The 24,529-nt window shown below is 40.7% G+C and overlaps 1 protein-coding gene across 2 annotated transcripts in view; it reads left to right on the forward strand.

Annotated features, from left to right (window-relative positions):
* The window catches only part of LOC145345096 (interferon gamma receptor 1-like), a 51,608-nt gene that overhangs the window by 19,280 nt on the left and 7,799 nt on the right, over positions 1-24,529 (forward strand). The window contains exons 2-6 of one of the 2 annotated variants that reach the window (XM_080192697.1): positions 5,177-5,303; positions 5,390-5,568; positions 6,735-6,892; positions 8,292-8,448; positions 22,083-22,385. In XM_080192697.1, coding sequence (XP_080048823.1) covers positions 5,177-5,303; positions 5,390-5,568; positions 6,735-6,892; positions 8,292-8,448; positions 22,083-22,385 — 924 coding nt within the window. The remainder of the gene's footprint in view (positions 1-5,176; positions 5,304-5,389; positions 5,569-6,734; positions 6,893-8,291; positions 8,449-22,082; positions 22,386-24,529) is intronic. The other variant, XM_080192698.1, reaches the window with a different exon arrangement.

Here is a 24,529-nt window from a genome sequence, read left to right on the forward strand (position 1 = left end):
GATTCCCTTGGTTCTTGGTGGAGGAATGATACATATTAATGTATTTAAATGTGGTTCATATCATTGCATTGCGGGGAGCCTGTTACAAGATCGATAGGGAGAGACTAGGACAATCAAGAGGGGAAATCCCGCCAGCTTCAGTGAAACTCCTACTCGGTTCTCCATTCTGCCCACCAGAAACGGTGGAGGGGGTGCAGAAAATCTTGTTGGAGTTGTTTATTGCCTGACATTTGTGCGATATGAATGTTGTGTATTAGCTCAAGTCTGCTGCATTCAGGCACGTCACCATCTGAGGAGTGGCAATTTTTTTTATTCGTCCATGGGATGTAGGCATTGCCTGCAAAATCAGCATTTGTTGCCCATCTCTAATTGCCCTAGAATTGAGTGCCCTGCTAGGCCATTGCAGAGGGCACTTAAGATTCAAACACTTTGCTGTGGGTCTGGAATCACATGTAAACAAGACCAGGCAAGGTTGGCAGATTTCCTTCCCTGTGGAAGAAATGTTATGAAACAGATGGGTTTTACCACAATCGATGATAGTTGTCACAGTCACCATTACTGATTTCAATTCCAGATGTTGTACTAGAATTTGAACCGATGTCCCCCGAACATCATTACTCGTCCAGTGACATTACCACTCACCCTTCACCTACCACCTCTTATGGAACAAGTGGTTAGCACTGCTGTCTCACAGCGCCAGAGACCCGAGTTCGATTCCAGCCTTGGGCCACTGTCTGTGAGGAGTTTGCACATTCTCCATGTGTCTGCATGGGTTTCCTCTGGCTGCTCCGGCTTTCTCTCTCAGTCTGAAGATGTGCAGGTTAGGTTGATTGGCCGTGCCAAATTGACCCTAGTGTTGGGGATTAGCACAGTAAATATGTGGAGTTACAGGAATAGGGCCTGGGTGGGATTATGGTCGGTGCAAACTTGATGGACCAAATGGCCACCTCCTGCACTGTAGGGATTCTGACGAAACATACTGCAATCAGCAGTCAGCCCTAATTCTGACATTTTAACATAGAAGAAAGGTAATTGATGAAACAGGTAAAGATGGTTGGGCCTTGGACACTACCCTGTGGAACTCTTGCAGCGATGATTAGTGATCTTTGTGCTGGGTATGAATCTTGCCAGTGACAGGTTCCCCTCCCCTTGATTCCAACTGATTTTAAATATGATATCCCAATTGGTGAATAAGTACCACTTGATGATGATGCTTTTCTGATGATTAAGGCCAGACTGAAGGGGGCCATAAGAACATAAGAACATAAGAAATAGGAGCAGGAGTAGGCCAACTAGCCCTTCGAGCCTGCCCCGCCATTCAATAAGATCATGGCTGATCTGTCGTGGCTCAGTTCCACATTCCCGCCCTCTCCCCATAACCCTTAATCCCCTCTCTTATCAAAAACCCATCAACCCGCGTCTTAAAAATATTTAGCGAGGCAGCCTCCACCACTTCAACGGGCAGAGAATTCCAGAGATTCACCACCCTTTGAGTGAAGAAGTTCCTCCTCAACTCTGTTCTAAACCGCCCCCCCTTTATCTTGAGGCTATGCCCCCAGTCCTACTATCCTATCTGAGCGGGAAGAGCCTCTCCACCTCTATCCTATCCATCCCATTCATCATCTTATACGTCTCAATGAGATCTCCCCTCATTCTTCTAAACTCTAACGAGTACAAGCCTAATCTATTCAGCCTCTCCTCATAGCTCAACCCCCTCAACTCCGGCATCAGCCTAGTAAACCTCCTCTGCACTCCCTCCAAGGCCAAAATATCCTTGCATAAGTGCGGCGACCAAAACTGCACACAGTACTCCAGCTGCGGCCTCACCAATGCCCTATACAGCCGCAGCAAGACCTCCCTACTTTTATATTCAATCCCCCTCGCTATGAAGGCCAGCATCCCATTCGCCTTCCTGACCACCTGCTGTACCTGCAAGCTGGGTTTTTGCGACTCATGCACAAGGACCCCGAGGTCCCTCTGCACCATTGCATTTGTTCTGCGTCCTGGAATAATATGCAAATACGGACAGGTGAAAACTCAGGAACCCATGTAAATTGTTCCCATCAATTTTGTGCGCTTCTCAAGATTCATCACACTGTGGAAGAAAAGGCACAAGTATACCCATTCTCATTGCTGGTTCCAGTTCTACATGTACACTCAAAATGAAAGACATTCTAGAAAAAAAATGTGTTATCTGTTTTTACAAATTACAAATCAATGTTACTCCTGGTTCAAGTGCAGAATGGCGGGAGTGGACCATTTCCACCAGTCGGTGGAAATATGCCTGATCTGTATCCTAACTTCACCTATCAACTTTGGCTCCTTATCCTTTAATATCCTGGCTTGCTTAAAATTAGTAATTGGGCCAGCATCTACTGCTTTTGCTGATGCAGAGTTTCACACTTATTGTACCCTCTTTGAATGTCTCAGCTCTGATTTTTAAGGTTATAACTCCTTGTCCTAGACTCCAATACCAGTGAGAAAGGTTTCTTTGAAATGAATTAGTAAGATTCAGTCTGGAAAACAGCACACTCAAATCATCCCTTAACCTTTATACTCCAGATACAAGCGCAGTTTATCTCATTTCTCCTTATAACATAACCTTTGGAACCGTGATAAAGCGATGATGGATCTTCACTGCACTCCCACTCGTTCCAGTATACCATGTCTAAAACTGTGTGCAGTACCTTAGCTGCAGCCTCAATAGAGCTTATATTTATCACAAAGATCCTCCTTTTTATATTCTCGTCCTCTTGTTATAAAGGCTAAGATTCCATTAGTCTTTTTGACTGGCTTTTGGATCTAACCACTTTATGTTTATGGTCTGTGCACATGGAGCCCTGAAACTTTATGGGGTGCCACTCTTCTGAGCTTTTCAATGACTTTTTGTCATTATTATTATAAATCAGCTTACTGCATTACTCAGCACTAGGAGAGGCAAAGGTACATCAAAAGCTGGTAATAAAGGAATGGATAGGGTAATTGGTTGGCACTTGTATGCAATTTGCCATGGTTTGATTGATTAATTGGTTTGGAATGTTTGTTTTATGAAAGCTTTTATTTTTGCATTGATGCTAAGCAAAATGGTCACGGTCAGGGATGGGGTGGGGGAGGAAATGGAATGTGGGAGTGTTGGTGAATGGAAAATTACTGTGATGTTTATATAAGTGCAGTATAAGGAAATAGTTATTTTAGATTGAGCTGGGAAAGTGCTTCACTAAAGAGGGCTCCGAACTTCTTGAATTCTTTACCCAAGGGGCTGTGGATTCTCAGTCAGTGATTAAATTCAGGGTTGAGTGCGATAAGATTTTGGCAGGGTGGCACAGTGCTTAGTACTGCTGCCTCTCAGCACCAGGGATCCAGGTTCGATTCCCAGATTGGGTCACTGTGCGCAGTATGCACATTCTCCCTGTGTCTGCATGGATTTCCTTCGGGTGCCCCTGTTCCCTCCCACAGTTCAAAAGACGAGCTGGTTCGGTGCACTGGCCATGCTAAATTCTCCCTCAGCATACCCAAACAGGTGTCAGAGTGTGGAGACTAGGGGATTTTCAACAGTAACTTCATTGCAGTAAGCCTACTTGTGATACTAATAAATAAAGGTTTAAACGCTAAGGGAAATGAGCAATATGGATATTGGGTGGGAAAATAAAGCTGAGGTTTTGTAAGATCAGCCATGATCTTATTAAATGGCAGAGACATGAAGGGTGGAATCTTACTAAGATTTTTCTGAGTGTCAGACTCGGACAGAAAACTAAATTCTAGCTCTCTAGCTGGACCGACTAGATTTCTCGCCTGATCTTGAGCTTCTCTGACTATATTAAAAGAGTAGGTGGGGTTTACTCCACCATTCTGAAGGAGCGGGACCTGATGGAGCCAGCAAGGCTGACTCCAGGGAGATCGGGGCCCCATGTTTAAAGGATGCCCAAATCACAACTAAAAATAAACCACGTTTCCGTGCTCCACACACACACACACACACACACACACACACACACACACACACACACACACACACACACACACACACCAGGCCCCTCGCTGGTCCCTGTGCCTGCCAGCTCACTGTCACTGCCGCTCTCCCCACAACCCCATAATATAAAATTGGATCCCACTCCCCACTGGTCTCCCACCCCTGGCACATGCACTTGGAGACAATGCTAGGGCACTGCCTGAGCATCTCCCTCTTCCCCCAGGGGATAAGCTTTCCACCCCCAGGGGGATCCCCTTGTCTGAATCTAAATTTTTTGAAATGTTGTTTGTAAACCTCGCAGTGTGATGTCACATTGGTGAGGTTTGAATATTCGATGAGGCGGGGAATCACCTGGTCGGGATGCTGGATAATAACATTAAAATTTATGCTAATCAATTAAAATGACGTTCCCTCCCTTTGTGAGCGAAAACTCTGTGATGTCACCATTGAAAGGTGTGGAAAATCTGGAATCACAATAGCTGGAGTTTTACTGCTTTGCCTGCCCCAGAATCGGGGTGGGCGAGGCTCGCAGAACAGCATCCTCTGTTGGCCTCAGGTGGGATCTTACGAGCCTCAGGTGGGCGAAGCGGTAAAATTACGGCAGCAGTCTTTTCACAGAGAATCATGTGTCTGAGTCTCCCTGGACTTTCCGCCCACATCGCTTTTCTTTTAGGTGGCAAACGCAAGCTGAAAATTTCTCCCACCACAGCCCACCACCCCCCCCCCCCCCCCCCCCAGTCTGCCACACCCAATAGCCAAAGCAAACCATTGAGGTACAGAAACAATGCTTTCATTGCCCAGACTACTCTGAAGGAGCCCTGACATGTTCAGCGGAGTGCATACCCTCCTCACCATGGGGGCACAGCCCTTACTACCAGCTAGATGATGCCTGCAGGGCAATAGACAGAGAGAGGAAGAGGAACAGGAAAAAGGGGAAAGAAGAATTAGTGCAAGGAAACTAAAACTTCTTTCTGACTGCAAACAGGAAAGTGCTAGAAGCAGCAATAGGTCATACACACTCTGGAGCTATCCTTGCCAAAATGACATCAGGTGCATCTAGCACCAGAAACGTTTGCACATGTGCCACAAACGCCCTTTCAGTGGAAAATTGGCATTGTGCCTAAATCTTGGGAGCTACAGAACTGAATTTTGCAGCCTTTGTTCTTATTCAAAGCAAGTAATTTTTTCAAAATTATTTTTGACCAGGGCACTCTGAACTCCATCCTCCAGAGAACGTCTCTATAGTGTCCCATGATTTCCACACGGTTTTGACATGGGATGTCCCTGCTACATCTAGATCGTCATTGTTTAATGTAGAAATTTGTAACTACAGGTAAGTTTCTATTGTGCTTGTCACATGTATTTTAATTCAGAGGATTAAGGTGTACTATGAATTAGCAAAAACTCCTTGTTTTACAGTTCTGGAAAATGGAAGCCTTTATTGCCTTGTTCAAATATTTCCAAGCATCAGTGTGATCTCAGTGCGGTTTTTATACCTGACAAATGTGGGATTGGTTGTTATGCCAAAGTTAATGCAGTTGCGAGATCGCGAAAGTCAAACTTTTCTTACACTTCCCGATTCACTTTTGGCTATAATGGTAAGTTAGAATTTTTTTAAAAACTTAAATCTTTTAACCTGAATTTGCTACCATGGCTAAGTGTGGGTTTCTTTTGAGATAATGCTGTGTATATTCATTTATTTTTAAGCTCCAAAACACAATGCCAGAAATGGTTGTTAGCTTTGACTGCTTTAAAAAAAAATCCCTTTCCATTCTCAATGTTTATAATTATCTTAGGTTCTGTACTTTTTTTTCCTTAAGGTATTTATAAAACAGTGGTCTATTGAGCTATTCTGCATTTAGCAATCCAAATGTGTTCCTAAATAAAGCATGCCAAATAAAAAGTACTTACCCTGTAATCAGGACAGATAACAACATTCTGGGCCTATCATTTTTACATTAAAAACCTGTTGACTGCTTTGAACCTAAATGACCCAAAAATCATCTTATTAACTTGTCCACTTGTTTCCCTGGCCCTCCTACTCACCATTTCCATCCCCAAGCATCCTGCCCACCATGTACTCTGCTACTCCTTCTCACTCCAACCTTCACAATCAATTTCTTTTATGCTAGCTATTGCTTGAATCATGGAGGGTTTTCTCCCTGGATTCCCATTGCCTTGAGTTTCCCAAGGACTCCTTTGTGTTTGTGGTGTTATCATGCTATATAAACATTGCAATTAGGGCATAGGCAAGATGTGTTAAAGGGCAATAACCATCTCCATCAAGTCAAGAGCATATAGACAAGCCCCAAATCTTATACCAATTGGTAACATAAATCTTGCTCACTGAAACTATGGACTGGTTGTTAAAGAGAATAGAAAGTTCCACTTTCAGATAAGAAAACTTTTCCAAGGAAGGATTAAAACGTGCAAAGGCCAGAATAAAGCAAAATTTAGCTGCATCTTCCTTGTTTATGTCTGAGTGATTTTCCACTGCTGAAATTCTTCCAAAAATCTAACTTCATGTATGTTGTTCATTTATTTTAACTCTTAAAATGTATTGACTAATGAAGTTGCAATTCAATCTGAATTTGGGAGACTTCTACAAAATCAGCCAAACCTTTAACGCAGTTATCCTACTCCTCAAAACACTGTGTAATTGTCTCATTGTTCTTATAAAACATGTAGTGATACTTGTTGTTTAGTATTTATTAAATATATCATGAGGGTGTGCTTTTAATTATAAATTTGATGTCTCATACAGCCACTTTAGGTCCTCCTACTGTGCACCTTATGGCTGATAATGATGAATTAACAGTGGAACTAAATTACACAGTCCGTCCTTCCGCAAAAAACAAGATACAAAAGATTTTGAAGAGTTTATCGTACAATATTTACCTCAGGAATCCTAAAACCTCTGAGGTAAGTTTGTTAATGCTAGTTTTTTCCCTTCCCCAATATTGCTACAAAAGTATAGTTTTCTTCAAAGTAACTCTTGTGTATTGGATAGATGGGTATATATTATTTTAATGTGCTTTTAGTGAAGAAAATCAATTGATCTACAAAAAACAATACAGCACAGGAACAGGCCCTTTGGTCCTCCAAGCCTGCACCTATCGTGCGTTCCCAACTAGACCATTTGTTTGTATCCCTCTATTCCCAGTCTGCTCATGTGGCTATCTTGATAAGTCTTAAACAATCCCAGCCTGGTCTAGTCTATAAGGTGACTTCAACCCCGCATCGATATGGTTGATTTAAATGCCTTTTAGCAAACCACTCAAAAAATCATGCTTGATAAATCTACTGGAATTCTTTGAGGATGTAACTAGTAGAGTTGACCGAGGAAAAGCGGTGGATGTGGACTGCTTAGACTTTCAGAAGGCTTTTGACAAGGTCACACATAGCAGCCTGCTGTGTAAAGTTAAAGCGCTTGGGATTGTGGTTCGTCTCTTGAGATGATCGGAAAGCTGGTTTGCAGACAGGAAGCAAAGAATTCATGGAATCCCTATAACGCAGAGGGAGGCCATCGGCCCATCGAGCCTGCACCCACACCCAGACCCTATTCCCATAATCCCACATTTTTACCCTGCTAGTTCTCCTGATAGTAAGGGGCAATTTAGCAAGGCCAGTCCACCTAACCTGCACGTCTTGGGAGGAGACCATAGCACCAGGAGGAAACCCATGCAGATAAGGGAGAATGTGCAGACTCCACATGGACAGTCACCCAAGGCTGGTATTGAACATGAATCCCTGGCACTGTGAGGCAGCAGTGCAAACCACTGTGCCACCATGCTGACATAATCCACTAATTCGCGTAAATGGGCCTTTTTCCGATTGACAGGCAGTAACTATTGGGGTTCCGCAGGGATCTGTGCAATGATCTCAAATGTTCACAATATATATTAGTGATTTGGAAGAGAGAACCAAATGCATTTTTTCTAAATTTGCCGATGATACAAACTTGTGTGGGAGGGTGAGCTGTAAGGAGGATGCAGAGATGCCTCAGCATGATCTGGACAGGCTGAATGAGTGGGCATATGCATGGCAGATACAGTATGATGTGGATAAATGAACCCATACACTTCTTGAACATTGCTAGAAAATCTCAGCAGATCTGCCAGTATCTGTGGGAAGAGAACAGATCTGTACAAAGAGTCTTTCTAGCTCTGTTATGTAGCTAGAGTCATGCAATTTAAAATTAAATGGCTACACCCGGTAGCTTATTTATAGTACACTAGATTCAGTGCTGTTAAATCGGAAGCTCTTGCCAGAAAGATACATTACTATTTGACTATCTGATCATGTATTTCATTTGTTACAGATATGGAAGAAGTGCGAAAATCAGGATCCGATTATAACAATGAAAGTGCCAGTGGGAGACATTTGCGTATCTGCTGAAGTACATATAAACACCTTAAAACTAAAGGGAAAAAGATCGCAAGAAACTTGTTTGCTAATTCAATCAAATGATTCATCAGGTAATCCTTCTGATCTGAAATGGTTACTTGCTCAAATCCAAAAAGTATGCCTCTAATATGTGTGATTATAGAAATTGGCAGATGCTGCTTTGTGAAAACTTGCTGTAAACAATTTATGGGATTTATTAAACATATTAATCCTACAGCAAATGTACTGAATGGGCCCTATTTTACCATTTTGATTCTAAGTGCTGAGCGGACTTGAAACTAAGAGTGTTTCAGATCCAATTTTTAGACCCTGCTCACAGCTACCCCCGTACGCACTCTGCCTGAAAGAATCGCAGCAAGTTCCAATATCTCTCTTCAATTAGTTCTATTCAACAGTGCTGGTTTTCTTGAATAGTGTTGGTACTTTTCAAGGAATAATTATACCTAACTCTAGGGACTAAAGGAATCAAACGGTATGGAGGAAAGCAGGAACAAGTCATTGATTTGAATGATCATAATGAAAGGCGGAGCCAACTCAAAGGGCCGAATGGCCTACTGCTTTTAGCTTCTTTGTTTACTCAAGTAACTGTTCCTGCCTTTTGTTCTTGTAATATTCCTACTAAGTTGATATTTTAATCAAATTTAATTGTTGCTGCTTGCTGACCGTTGTTCCGAAAAGCCTGCCAGAAGCCTCTCTGTGCCAATAGTCACTTTTCATTGTGCCTTCTCAATATCTTTTCCAAAGATTGTTGTTTGTGTGCTGATTGTAACTCTTAAAATGTTGTAGCTTTGCCACCTTTCTTACCATTGATATCAAGGGGCAGCTGTGGTGATTCAAGCAGAGTTAGTTTTTAATGGGATTTGATCAAACTTCAAATTAGGTTGACATCTTAAACGTGTATGCCATACGTGTTGTAGTTCACTTACAATGCTTGATGTACGGCAAGCTTCTTAATTATGGCATTGAAATCTGAAAGCAGGAAATGCTTCTACACTCAAAATGTTATCAGTGTACGGAATAGACTTCCAGGATGGAATTTTCTGGCTCTCCCAGGGCCAGAAAATGTGGTGGCAGTTTATATGTGCGTTGACTGCGGCGAGTTGGGAAGGTCCAACTAGCTAATTGGATGTTGGAATTTAAGAGCTTTCTGGTACTAAGAGGATGCGGTAAGATAGTGAATGGCAATTTCAGAGACATTAAAATCACCCTGCATTATTACCAACCTTTTCTATCTCATGACAGAGAGGTTGGTTAATTTCCAAGTAAATTATCTCAGCATATTATTACAAATTCCATTATTGTTCAGAAAATATTGCTAATCTTAGCAGCTAATTACTTGGCTAGCCAATAGAGAAAATGCAGAAAAATTCAATTCTGCACAAATGATTGTGACAATTCCCACCAGAAATCTTTGTGTGGACTGAAGCACCCCAGCAAATTGGCCAGTTTATACTGGCGTGGATGGATTCAAGCTGTGAGCGGATCACCCAGGCAGAATTTCTGTGCTAGCGATGCTCTGCGCCCTCCTGCCAGCACTTCAATGCTTCACCCATCATCTTCAGAGGGATGTGGTTATCTTGCCTCAGCAGAGGAAGCTGCACCATCACTGCAAGTTGTAAATGCCAGATCAGCTCGTCATAGCATTAAGTGGAAATTAGAGCACAAGAAATATGGCATTCCTTCTATGCCTCCTCCTCCGCCGTTTTATCCAACCATGTTCTTCTATTCCTTTCTCGTGGAAGCCTGCAGCATAGGACTGGTTGGCATATGCTGCTATGTTAACAGACAGCCGTGACCTAAAGCAGTGCGACCTGGACTTAAACTTCCTCCAAAGGAAGTCATAACTTGTATAAATATGTGCCTAAGTTTCCCTTTAACTTCATCCTTTCTTCCTGCCACCTCTTAATACCTCATTCTTGTAGCCTTGATGCAGGCAAGAGTTGAGGTCTCTTTTCAATTGCTCCAGATTTTTAGGAATGTTGTTTCTTCTTTATCAAATTATCCTTATCCTTTTCAAGTTTAACTTGTAGAATCATGGAATGATTGGCTCATTGCGCCTGTGGGGTTTTTTGAGCTTCCTAAAATGCACCAGTAATAGCAAGACAATAACACAGTGACAGTTGAGGGAGTTGAAACAATCTTGTGGACTAAATTGCAATAAAGGATATTTGTCAACAATGTGTTTCTATTCCACATGTGGACCTGGTGTGCAATCGCAAAAAGATATTTCTGTATGTGTGCGCCAGATTCCTGGGAAGCTGCCTGTGTTTTGCTAACTAAATTTAAAGAGGGGATTTAAGTCTAAGAATTTTGTTTGAATTGGAATTCAGCAATAGGTTAGCAATTAAGAAATGTATCTTGTCATGTTTTTTGTCATGCAGTTGTAAATGCGCCTAGTTTGGGGGCGTTTAAGAGATTGGTGGATAGGTTTATGGACGAAAAGGGATTGGTTTAGATTAGTGGGTCAATGTTTTTTTTTAAAAAATAAGACTGGTCAGCGCAACATTGTGGGCCGAAGGGCCTGTTCCGCGCTGTAATGTTCTATGTTCTATGTTCTATGTTTATGTGCTGCTCAATTATTAAAAGTTCAGCAAATTAATTTATTATTGTTAACTGTGTTGCTAAAAAGTTCTGTTTGCTAAAAGCTCCCCAGTGTGTCAGTAGAATAGCGTCTGGAGTGAAACAACTTAATCTCACGCTAATGCCAAGATAGAAAAATGTTGGGCTGTGGTCTAGCTTCTTTAATACACCTTGGGGTTTCTGATCTGGTACCCTAATGATAGTTGCCTGTTTGCTGCTTCCATTCCTGAGATTTCAGCATTTCTTTATCTTTTACAGATGGCCGCTTCCATTTGGGGGTCTTCAGTCTTCAGTTTATCCACAGTTTATGCAGTGTGTTTCCACATCTCCATCTGCACTTTTTTTTACCCAAGAGAGGCTTAGGCTTTGCATCTTGAGCATCCTCTGAGTTACAGCCACTTTGCTTCTGACTTCTATATGTCTTTTACTAGTAAAGACCCCTGCACAGAGCTGATGGCCGTGACACAAAACAATTGCTCCAAACTGTATCCTCTTCCTTGTACATTTCCACATTTCTAGTTCAAATTCCCGTTTGACTTTTCTGCTAAAGTTTGGAGTTTGCACTTTATTCTGCTTAGCTACACCTGGCTTGTAATTCAGTTCCACGTGTTCCTCTGCTTTTCTGCCATTGTGGCCAAGACAAAATGTGTTTGATATTGACTATTAATACAACTCTTGCTTGGATTGCTTCACCCTTTCCCGGTCTGCACCTTGCAGTGCTTCAATATACGTTATCTTGGAAAGTTTTTCATTTTCCTTTAACTTGGGGTTTTCACCCATAAGCCCTTCTCCCTGCAAGAACCTTTTGCAAGAGTTAGTTAACTTCTCCCAGCAGCTGGTTTATGACTATTTCTGTATGGTGCTGATACCCAGTAATCTCCATGGAGACCTTTCCATTGGAACCTTGTTGGTTTCACAGAGCGGAATGGTAATTCACCGCTGGTGTAGCTGTTCTCTGGGAGTCTCTTGAATTTCCACAGCTGATGGTGTCAAAAGCAGATGGAGAAGGTAGTTAAGAAGGTATATGGCATACTTACCTTCATCAGCAGGGGCATTGAGTTTAAAAATTGGCAAGCCATGTTACAGCTTTATAGAATCTTAGTTAGGCTGCACTTGGAATATAGTGTTCAATTCTGGTCGCCACATTATCAGAAAGATGTGGAGTCTTTGGAGAGGGTACAGAAAAGATTTACCAGGATGGTGCCTGGTATGGAGGGCATTAGCTATGAAGAGAAACTTTGTTTGTTCCCACTGGAGTGATGGAGTTTGAAGGGCGATCTGATAGAAGCCCACAAGATTATGAAAGGCATGGACAGATTGGATAGTAAGAAGCTTTTTCCCAGGGTAGAAGAGTCAATTACTAGGGGGCACAGGTTTAAGGTGCAAGGGACAAGGTTTAAAGGAGATGTAGGAGGCAAGCTTTTTTTACATAGAGGATGATGGTGCCTGGATTCCACTGTCAGGGGAGGTAGTCGAAGCAGATATGATGGTGAATTTTAAGGGGCATCTGGACAAATACATGAATAGGATGAGAATAGAAGAATATGGTTCCATTTAGGGTAGGGGGTTTTAGTTCAGTCAGGCAGCATGGTCTAGCTGATTAGTTCTTCACAGTGGGCCTTTCTTCTGTGACCAGTCCCTTTTCAGATGTTCCCTGGAAAGATGGCCTATTTTCTTCTTGCACCAACACCCTAAAGATGATCCAGCTTGGGTTTCAACACACATGTTTATCACTCCAATACATTTGTCAACATGCCTCAGGATTGATTCCCTTTACAGCAGTTTTCTGGTCTTCCAGTTGCTGCTTAAGAACACTGTAAAGCACTCAGTTTATCAGTTTTATTTTGATATTGTTCCACCAATTTCTCTTCCATTTCCACTCAAACTGCTTCAGCTTTCTGATTTTTAATTGTAGCCTGTATATAAAATAGTGATTCAGATGGAAACTGGCTTTTTGTTTTCCTTAATTTCTCAACCTCAACGCACCCTGTCCTTGTTCATCACTGTCTTTGCTTCTTTTCTTCAAAATCGTGAGGGGGCTGGACAGGGTAGATAAAGGGAAAATGTGACATAAAAGCAGAGCACAGATTGAAGGTGATTTTCAAAAGAAGTCAATGTGATGTGAGGGGAAGAAACATTTCCTCACAACGAGTAATTCAGGTCTGGAAGTGTGGTGGAGGCAGGTCCGATTGAGGCATTCAAGAGGGCATTAGATGGTCATTTGAATAGAAATAATTTACAGAGGTACAGGAAAACGGCAGGGGAATGGCACTAAGCTAGAATGCTCACTTAGAGAATTGGTGCAGACACAATGGACTAAATCACCTCCTCCCATAACAATTCTGTGATCTTATTTCTTCTTTTCATTAAGTTATTCTCAAAAATTTGCTACAGAATAATCAAGGTTTTCCAATTGTACTGTTGATTTTGTTTTCCTTTAACTGTATATGTTGCTCTGACATCTGTCAGAGACTGTGCACATTTCTAGCTTTTTTGTCTACATATTTCTGAATAACGCTGACTGAACTTTCTGTCACATCACCTAATCCCAGTAATCAACTTGTTACCAAGCAACTATTCACTAATTTATTTCACTTGGTCACAAGCCTTTCATTTTCATAGCATGAAAGTTGCAAATTTAATACTTCAAATTACCTAAGCGGCACTCCGTTAATTTATTGCATTTAGTCACAAACCATACCCCATTCATTGGAACTATACCTGGAATACAACTTGCTTTTCGTTCAATAGTTCAACTCAAGGCAACCCTGGGATACCATTGTGTAAAGAATTCTTTTATTAGTTGAATCATTTTTCATGGTGTGTTGCCTAAGCGTAGGTTTATTTCTCAGATAAAGGCTGTAAATTATTATGGTTACTCTTTACTAATCATAGAATCTACAGTGTAGAAGGAGGCCATTTGGCTCATCGAGCCTGCACCAATAACAATCCCACTTAGGTCCGATCCCCGTAACCCCTCATATTTACAGTCCACTGACATGAAGGGGCAGCTCATCATGGCCAATCAAACCAACCCGCACATTTTTGAACTTTGGGAGGAAATTGAGCACCCGGAGGAAACCTGCACAGACAGGGGGAGAACGTGCAGAAACCACACAGACAGTGACCCGAGGCCGGAATTCAACCCAGGTCCTTGCTACTGAGGCAGCAGTGCTAACCACTGTGCCACCTATTTTCTCAAAGATCCAAGATGATTAGGCTTGGCTTCTGCAGGAGCTTTTCTTCTGACACTCTGTGAGCTCGCTCAAGAAGGGCCCTGACACTGTTCTATGGCAGGCTTAGTTATCCCTCCCACTAATGTCCATAATGTTCACTGTAAAAAGCTCCAAGTTGTAACATAATAGCTGTTTTTATGATGCAGAAGAACAGAACAGGAAACACCTTGGCTTGGCTTATCCATAAATATCTGACACCTGCCCCCCTCCCCCAAACCCTATTTCACTCCCACCTATCTTTGTTGTACTGAAAAATGGGTGGTACACACCTGACGAAATAAGTGTTTCCGAAAGCTTGTGGGTTTACTATCAAGTAATCTGGTTGAACTTTAACCTGGTGACTTCTTACTGTGTACACACTGTAAAGTCAGGGTTACAGCAGCTATTTAAGATGATAATCATGTTGTTATCCAGAGTCAGCATGGTCAAGTTGTGCTTGGGCTATTTTGATTTGGAGTGTTTGAAGTTCCAAGGAGCACTCTTCTGCTTTGTGAAACAATGGTTTCACTCCTGTAGAGGAGTGCACTGGGGAGACAGGCTTGGCAGATTCACAGTTCGGTATTCTCAGATAGGCTGCTGTTATTCCACAGTCTCTTACTTGGCTTGGACACAGCTGCAGTTTTTGCTTTCCCTGTGTTGAATGCAGCATCAAGTGTCAGATTGCTGGTGATTGTGGAGCCTCAGTCTGTGAAACTATTGTTGTACAGTTTTCATTTAAACACTTTCCAAGCATTCCAGTTTTAAAGAGACAAACAAGGACAGTAATTCAATTATTTCTTGATTTAACACATCTTGTACCAATTTAAACATAAACAGTTGCAACTCATTAACTCTTTACCGAACTTTAACTGCACACCGATTTAAACTATTTAACTGAAAATAGATCCTACTGAGTTAGGAAAACCTTGGCCAAGAAATATCCTCGCTGTAGAATCAATTTCCTTCTCTCTGAAGCATTCTTCAGGGTACAAGCTTTGTTATGACGGGTGGTCTCTTCAAGTTATCACTGCCAAACAAAACTCGCATATCTTTTATCCACAATTCTCCACTTGCTTCCAGAAGATTCTCTGTCATCCAGCCAACTGTGTAACCAGAAATCGATCACGTAACTTGAACATCCAGTGAAATAACTTTTTACTGATGCCATGACGCTTAGCTCATTTTACATGGCCCATGCATAGCAGCCATTAAAATCAGCCATGATGTCCTGGTTTATGTAAACAACTTCCCTGATGTGACCAACACAGGAAGCTTCAGATCACAGCTCCAGACCAGAGCTACTTTATGACCTGTATCTGGTTTTAATCTATAAGTTGACCAAAACTCCCAGCATGCTTCACTCTCAGCCAGAAAAGCCATTTTAATGACATTATTGCCATTATTGTTGTTAAATCATTGTTGTAGCCATTCTTTCTGTCCACGTTCCCCCCTCTTGTTCCTGGAGCAAAATGGATCACAAACCATGACCAAACTCTTTCCCAACCAAGTTGTATCAAAATCTAGCCAAACTATTAACATGTTACAAACATTATATTTACAATTAACAGAATCTTTTTGTTTTGTAACAACATTTTCAAATGCAACTGTTGCATAATGTTTCCTTTCCAGTTTACAAATTAAACAGTAAGCAGGTATCTACTTCAGTAATGTCTGTACCTGGATGCTTAACTTCCATTGCACAAATCTAATTATCTTAACCCACCTGGTTAATGTTTGAAGTTCAGTATTCAGATTTGTGAAATCAACAGTATTAACCGTAAACGCTACTGCACTACAGCAGTTGCTAAATCATTAACCTCCTCTGGCAACCTTAAACCAGCAAACCATTTTTACTCCTTATTTGTCGTTCTTGATTTAAGGACTTTAGTGTTAAATAAAAAATATAACTCCCGAAGTTGAGAGGGACACCAATCAGGTAAATGTAATTTTGTGAAATCCAATAAAACTGGTACCCATTCATTGGAAACATTGTTATATAACATCTTGTTCAAATTTGTTATGATTATACATTTTAGGTTCAGAGTTATGCATAGGATAATAATAAGTCATTGGTACAATTGAAAGAGGAATAAAGTTTAAATTTTGGTGTAGGAGGATCATGTACCAAAAGTACTGAAGTAGGTTTAACTCTCCAAAGTATTTGATATTTAAAACTCTTCAAATTTGCATAATTACTTTTTGTCACAATTACCATTTTAAATTTAAACTTCCCCAATCAGAGCTCAAAATCTATCTCCCTCTAGCATACACATGCTATGTTCTTTTATGACCCAATTTACAACTGTATCCAAAGTACAAGCAAGACGTAATTCAAATAATTTTCTACCAGTTTAACAAATTATAGAGGAAACTCCTCCATCATTTTATCTACTTTCAGCAAAATTTATTTATGAATAAGATAATTTGCACAAATGGTTTATTTGTTCCTCTTCTAAGCATTTTAACCCCTGTAACCCCAAATAAAGAGATACTAGGCAAAAATCCTGTCATCTGTTGTAGTGTCATTGACACTCTCCAGAGCCCTTCACTTTTGCAGAAAATTAATTCCCAACTTATAGCATTTAGGTACATTGAATCAAACAAACTTTACATGTGAACATGAGCATGATCATAGATAACATTTACTCGGTACAGGAAACTCACAAAACAAACAGATATTACTTTGTAAGATTATCCCAGATTCAAATGATAACATCATGAACTGAGAATATATTTCAATGTATCCCTCCTTGAAATGCAAAACCCATTCAGACACTCTTTTCATTAGCCTTTATTTGTCAAAATTAAAACTACTTTACCCTTTTAGAATTTAGGTAACTTCCCATTGATATGATTTGGCTATTTTATGCACTCAATTTATTCAATCAATTAAATATCAGAAACGGTAATGTTTAAGTATAACCAATCACTTTAATTCAAAGGTAACACTAAGAAAATCTGAATGAGTCAAACTCTGCAGGTCTCAATTATCAGTGGATTATGACAAACAATCTTGAACAAAAAAACAAAGAAAATTACAGCGCAGGAACAGGCCCTTTGGCCCTCCAAGCCTGCACTGACCATGTTGCCCAACTTAACTGAAGCCCTGTACCCTTCCAGGGACCATATTCCTCTATTCCCATCCTATTCATGTATTTGTCAAGATGCCCCTTAAAAATCTGCTTCCATTACCTCCTCTGGCAATGAGTTCCAGACACCCACCACCTTTGAAGTCTTGAAACTGCTAGATTTTGTTACTCATGAGCCATCTACTTAAAATAAAAACACAAAAAATATATATTCGGCTTGGAGCCAAATGAGTTAATTTGGTCTCGAAACCTCTATCAAATTTAAAAACAAAACAAAAGTAAAATTCATAATCTCCAATGTATATCAATTCTTAATTGCCGAGTTAGGAACTGAAGATGATGAAATCACTGCCAGTTAAGAAAGGCTCAAGAAATAAAACACATTCCAATGTGATGATGTAGCAATTTCTTCAAGACAAAGGAAAAAGTACATGGTTCTCTCCAAACCTTAAACCCTCTCATCACAATTGGAACCCAGGGTTAGTCAAAATTCAAATTAGTTATTTAAAACTGCAATTTATGCGCTTTGATTTTAAAATTTCGATTTGCTTTCCAAAAATTGTGTTCAAAGTAACTTTCCACATATATATTATGTACGTATTTATATCCTATATCACTTCAGCACAATCATGGCCATTGATTACACCTAAAAGGTCACAGAATTCCAAAAATTTATTTCGCTTTAGTCCAATCTAATTTCCATTTAATTTTAAACTCTGTATCAAACCCACCATTGTAAAATCACAATTAGGAGAAGAACATTAAAACATTAAAGCAAACAACAACAAAAATTATCTACACAATAGCTTTATTTAACACGTAGACCCACCTGGAAGCTTTCAACGTTCATTCCACAGCATTTTCCCTTTCGTTCAAATTCAACACTTTAAACTGGGATGAAGAAAAACGTTTAAAGAAAATGTAGAAAATTCATTCTTTTTTCAAAACTGTAATCAAACTCAGAAGTAAATTCAAGAAATCGTAAACTTAAATTTTAACACTTTCTCAGCCCCTTTTGAAATTAAACCAAAATGTAACGCATTGCATTTATTGCCCACAATAAATACTCCACAGGAATAAACAGGCTTTACCAACTCCTGTTCTCAACCTAATGCAACAATAACCACCTACATTTAACAAGCAACCAGACTGCACAAACACATTGAAATACAAAAACTACTCTAATATTAACTCAACTTCAGATTTCCTCTAATCAATTTTTTCATCTTGCCAATTAATTTACAATATTTTGCAAGTAAGGTGAGGGAACATAGTTCCTTTCTCTCTCAATTCTGTGACATCACATTGCACACTTCCCCCTTTTAAAAAAACAAAAGGACCCCTTAGGGTTCTTTGTGATGTCAGTGAGGGTTTAATTTCCTTACCTCACATGGTCTCTCTTAATGGGGTTCATGGGCTTCCTTCTCAATCAAAATCTCCTGGTAATTCTGTGCCCTCTTTGCGACTAAAAATCACAAGATTCATCAGACCAGGGGCAAATTCTGAACTCGCTGATGAATTAGGGGCCTCTGGAAAAAGAGGTGGGGGTCCCCAGACAATGCCACTTGCAAAGCGGGCATTCTTTTTCCAGATACAATCTAAACCCAATCCATAATCATTATTTCCCTCAGACTCAACTCTCCCAAATACAGACAACATCCATATCTGCATTTAATTTATTAATCTCCTACTGGAACTTGGGGTACCAGAGCTTCAATTCACCTCACTTACTTGATATACTTTAACCTGACTCATAGATGATATATTTACTTCATTCTTTTGTTTCTGCTTTCTACTTTTTCACAAAATTGCTCATTTTCTTCTCTTAAGTTCTCAACTACTTCATAATTTCTAACTCATCTTTTAACTTCATTTTCTTGGCTTTTCACTTTGTAACTCTTCTAAACTAATAATCACAATAACTACTCAGTTTCAACAAACATTTTCCTTTATTTCTGTTTCTGTCATTAAAACATCTCTGACTCATGGATCCCAGATCCAAAAACTCACTGTAGTATTCTACCCATTTGTCTAGGTGTAGTCCCAGGAGAACAAGAAGTGACTGAAAGGGTACAGCGCCTGCTAATTTACCAATCAGTCCCAGTAAGTCAGTTGTTATCAAGAGTATGATGAACACCCCTTCTCTACTCCAGAGTTAGGTTTGAGCCTTGTCTCATGGTCAACAATGGAGTTCATCCTTCCCCCTGACTAATCTTACTTCAAAATCTAGATTAACTAAGGAAGGAAGACAGGCACTTAGCCCAGGAACAATACTGACACTACAAAAATTAATTCCTACTCCCCCTATGACTGGCATATCAGGAACATGAGTCAATCCACTCCCCAAAATACTACCAAAAAATAGGTCTTTAATCCTATTTGTGGCCAGCTATAGGGTTACCACCTCCCCTGTTCAAACGAGTTCTGACGTTATTTCGTCACATTAAATGAAATGCCTGGATCGCTTTTAACCACTTAACAAATAAAAGGTTCAATCTTGGGGTAACAGTACTTACCTCTTATCGAGTACCATCTGGGGTGCCATTCTGTTATACATCTTTAATTTAAACACTTTCTAAGCATTCAAATTTTATGAGACAAACAAGAACAGTAATTCAATTAATTATTTAACACTTCTAGTGCCAGCTCAAACACAAACAGTTGCAACTCATTAACTCTTTACTGAACTTTAACCCTAACTAAACATCAACTTTCAACTGCACTTTAACTCTAACTGAACATCAAATTAAACTATTTAACTGAAAATAGAGTTAAGAAAACCTTAGCCAAGAAATATCCCTGCTGTAGAATCAATTTTCTTCTCTCTGAAGCATTCTTCAGGGTACAATCTTTGTTGCAATGGTTAGTCTCTTCCGAGTTGTCGCTGCCAAACAAAGAACTCTCATGTCTTTTATCCATAATCTTCCAGAAGATTCTCTGTCATTCAGTCAACTGTTGTAACCAGAAATCGATCACATGACTCGAATATCTAGTGAAATTACTTTTGAATGAAGCCATGATGCTTAGTTCATTTTACATATCCCATGCATTAGCAGGCATAAAAATCAGAGCCACGATGTCTCAGTTAATGGAAACAACTTCCCTTATTTTGGTAGAAATAATAATAGTAGGAGGGATTACTATTTAAAGGGTGAAAAGCTGCAGCATGCTGCGGTGCAGAGGGACCTGGGGGTCCTTGTGCACGAATCACAAAAACCCAGTCTGCAGGTGCAGCAGGTGATCAAGAAGGCGAATGGAATGTTGGCCTTTATAGCGAGGGGGATAGAATATAAAAGTAGGGAGGTCTTGCTGCAACTGTACAGGGCACTGGTGAGGCTGCAGCTGGAGTACTGAGTGCAGTTTCGATTGCCGCATTTGCGGAAGGATATATTGGCCTTGGAGGGAGTGCAGAGGAGGTTCACTAGGCTGATACTGGAGATGAGGGGGTTGGCCTATGAGGAGAGATTGAATAGACTGGGTCTGTACTCATCAGAGTTTAGAAGGCTGAGGGGGGGATCTTATAGAGACATATAATGAAGGGGATAGATAGGGTAGAGGTAGAGAGATTCTTCCCGCTTAGAAAGGATAGCAGAACTAGAGGGCACAGCCTCAAAATAAGTGGGGGGGGGGGGGTGCCCATTAGGATCGGAGTTGAGGAGGAATTTCTTCACTCAAAGGGTGGTGAGTCTCTGGAATTCTCTGCCCATTGAACTGGTGGAGGCTACCTCGCTGAATATATTTAAGTCACAGGTAGATAGGTTTCTGATAGACAAGGGAATTATGGGTTGTGGGGAGAAGGCAGGAAAGTGGAACTGATCGACTTCAGATCAGCCATGATCTTGTTGAATGGCAAGGCAGGCTCAAAGGGCTAGATGGCCTACTCCTGCTCCTATTTCTTACGTTCTTATTTGGCCACCACAAGAAGCTTCAAATCACAGCTCCCAGATCAGAGCCTCTTTATGACCTGCATCTGGTTTTAATCTATAAGTTGACCAAAATTCCCTGCATGCTTCACTCTCAGCCAGAATAGCCATTTTAAAGTCACTGTTGCCATTATTGTTGTTAAATCATTGTTGTAGCCATACTTTGTCCACATTATCAACAAGTGTCGCGTGCCATATTATCGGTGCTAATCGATGGCAGTGTGGTAACATCCTAGACACCCAGTGGGTACGTGAACACATTATTGCAATGTTCTGTGATATTAACCCACTCGTGCTTGTAATTGTATCCTCCATTCTTTCTGCATTCTTGGTCAGTATGCTTGGCATGTCTGTCAGTGCTTTGCACATTGCTTCTGCTCAGTGATACTCCTGTGATGAAGAAAGGAATAGATATGAGTGTGATGGTATGCTTTTGCCTGATAGTTATCCTCATCAAATGCCATTCCAAAGCATGAAATTTCCTTGACTATGGTTGGCAGTAGTGGATGAATAGATGGGATGTGAAAAAATGCAGAGAAAGAGAAGGAAGTGTCAAAGTATATGAATGAGAGCTATGCCATCATAGAGGAGGCGGGATAAAGCAGGATGAGGGGATTGATGTAGTGCATGAGAGTAGGATGTAGTTGAATGTGTCACTATGCTTTGGCCTTTCCTGACCATGTCAGACTATTAAATTACACCCTGAAATATTCTAGAAGTTCTATTTTTCTGCTCCCACTGAGCTGAGTGTCCTTTTGGAAGGAAGATATGAGTCAACCTTGGTGAGCAATAACAAAGAAAGTATCGTGCTGGCAAAGCATGAATTTCACGTGGCCAACACTTGACTAACTGTGTGGAGGCAAGCATCATTCATGAATGCCATGCAATATTTTGACAGATTCAAGGAAGTTGCCTTGGTCACCAACCCCAAGGAAAGAGGACCACATTGTTCCACTGAATGAAAAGCTAAGTTGCCCTTTTAAAGAAGGAGACACAGAATTGGAAGGGTACTTGGAGGATGGGTACTTGGAGGATGGGTACTCGGAGGATGGGTACCCAGAGTTTGATTACTATGATGATGATGATGATGATGATTACGCGGAGAATGGACAGCATCCACTGAATTCGGAGAATATCACGGATGAGTTGGAATCTGAAACTGTTTCCAAATCACAACAAGCTAATACTGATCCCGTCAAAGGTATGTATACCCTGTTGGGCTATGTGCATAGTATATTAACTAACACAAAGCAAAGAGTGGCGGTAAATGGGTGTTTTTCTGGTTGGCAATCAGTGGTGTGCCTCAGGATCACTGTTGGGATCACAATTGTTTGCGATTTACATAGATGATTTGGAGTTGGGGACCAAGTGTGCAAAATTCATAGATGACACAAAGATGAGTGGCAGGGCAAAGTGTGCAGAAGATGCTGAAAGTCTGCATAGGGATGTAGATTGTCTAAGTGAGTGGGCGAGGGACTGACAGATGGAGTACAATGTTGGTAAATGTGAGATCATCCAATTTGTTAGGAATTACAACAAAATGGACTATTATTTAAATGGTAAAAAATTGCAGCATGCAATTGTGCAGGGGAACCTGGGTGTCCTTGCGCGTGAATCTCAGTTGATTTGCAGGTGCAGTTGGTAATTAAGGCGGCAAATGGAATTTTGTCCTTCATTGCTAGAGGGATGGAGTTTAAAAACAGCGAGGTTATGTTGCAGCTGTATAATGTGTTGGTGAGGCCACACCTGGAGTACTGTATACAGTTTTGGTCTCCTTATTTGGGAAAGGATATACTAGGACTGGAGGGGATGCAGAGGAAATTCACTAGTTGATTCCAGAGCTGAGAGGGATGGCTTATGAGGAGAGACTGAGTAGACTGGGGTATACTCATTGGAATTCCGAAGAACGAGGGGAGATCCTATAGAGTCATATAAGGTTATGAAGGGAATAGATAAGGTAGAAACAGGGAAGTTGTTTCCACTAGCAGGTGAAACTAGAACTAGGGGGCATGGCCTCAAAATAAGGGGAAGCAGATTTAGGACTGAGTTGAGGAGGAACTTCTTTACACAAAGGGTTGTGAATCTGTGGAATTCTCTGCCTGGTGAAGCAATTGAGGCTACCTCATTTCATGTTTTAAAGGCAAGGATAGATAAATTTTTGAGCAGTAAAGGAGTTGAGGGTTATGGTGAGCAGGTGGGCAAGTAGAGCTGAGACCACGAAAAGATCAGCCATGATCTTAATGAATGGCGGAGCAGGCTCAAGAGGCCAAATGGCCTACTCGGGCTCCTAGTTCTTACGTTGCCTGATCAAAGCTTGTATTTTGTTTCTTGCACAGATAGTTAGTCTTGATGCCTAGCAGCTAAATTGTAGCTGCTGAAGTATATGAGAGGAGGTTTCCCTTTCTTCTTTTATAATGAAATTCTGAATTATGCTTCACTTAAGTTTATGATTTTGTTACAAATAGCAAAAAAATTAAATTATGAAAAGGATCAAAATACTACGTTCAGTACAACAAATTAGTGTACATTTATGTTGTACTAATTCCCATCCATGGCAGTTTTTTAATTCTTTCTTTCTCTCAAAAGTTCCATCAGATGCAGGTCCAGTCCATTTTTAAAAAAAGATTGCCGATTCTGCCCATCTTATGAGGGCAGTCAAGCTTACATTCTAGATAAGGGTTTGGGAGACAATAAAAAGCCTGCTTTGCCTCTACATATGTAACTGTGATATATGGCGAGCTGGTTTCTTGCCAGGAGGGAAAGCATCCTCTAAACTTTGAGATAACATCGTTCTTGGTTGCAATGCACCTTCATTCCCTTCTCTCTGTGCCATCTGCTCTGAGCCACTTGTTTTTTAAAGATTGTTCAATGTTCCCCAGCCATAAGAGTGCTTTTGGTACATTGGCCTTTATAAATTGGAGTATCGAGTATAAAAGTTGGAGTGTTATGGTAAGGTTATATAAGGCATTGGTGAGGCCGAATTTAGAGTATTGTGTACAGTTTTGGTCACCTAGTTACAGGAAGGATGTAAATGAGATTGAAAGACTGCAGAGAAGGTTCACGAGGATGTTGCCAGGACTTGAGAAGCTGAGTTACAGAGAGAGATTGAATAGGTTAGGGCTTTATTCCCTGGAGCGTAGAAGAATGAGGGTTGATTTGATAGAGGTGTGTAAGATTTTGATGGGTATAGATAGAGTGAATGCAAGCAGGCTTTTTCCACTGAGGCTGGGGGAGAAAAAAACCAGAGGGCATGGGTTAAAGGTGAAAGGAGAAAAGTTTAAAGGGAATATTAGAGGGGCTTCTTCACTTAGAGAGTGGTGGGAGTGTGGAATGAGTTGCTGGATA

This window comes from Carcharhinus amblyrhynchos, chromosome 7 (assembly GCF_965287045.1).
Source record: "Carcharhinus amblyrhynchos chromosome 7, sCarAmb.v2.hapA, whole genome shotgun sequence".
In the NCBI taxonomy this organism is placed as follows: Eukaryota; Metazoa; Chordata; class Chondrichthyes; order Carcharhiniformes; family Carcharhinidae; genus Carcharhinus; species Carcharhinus amblyrhynchos.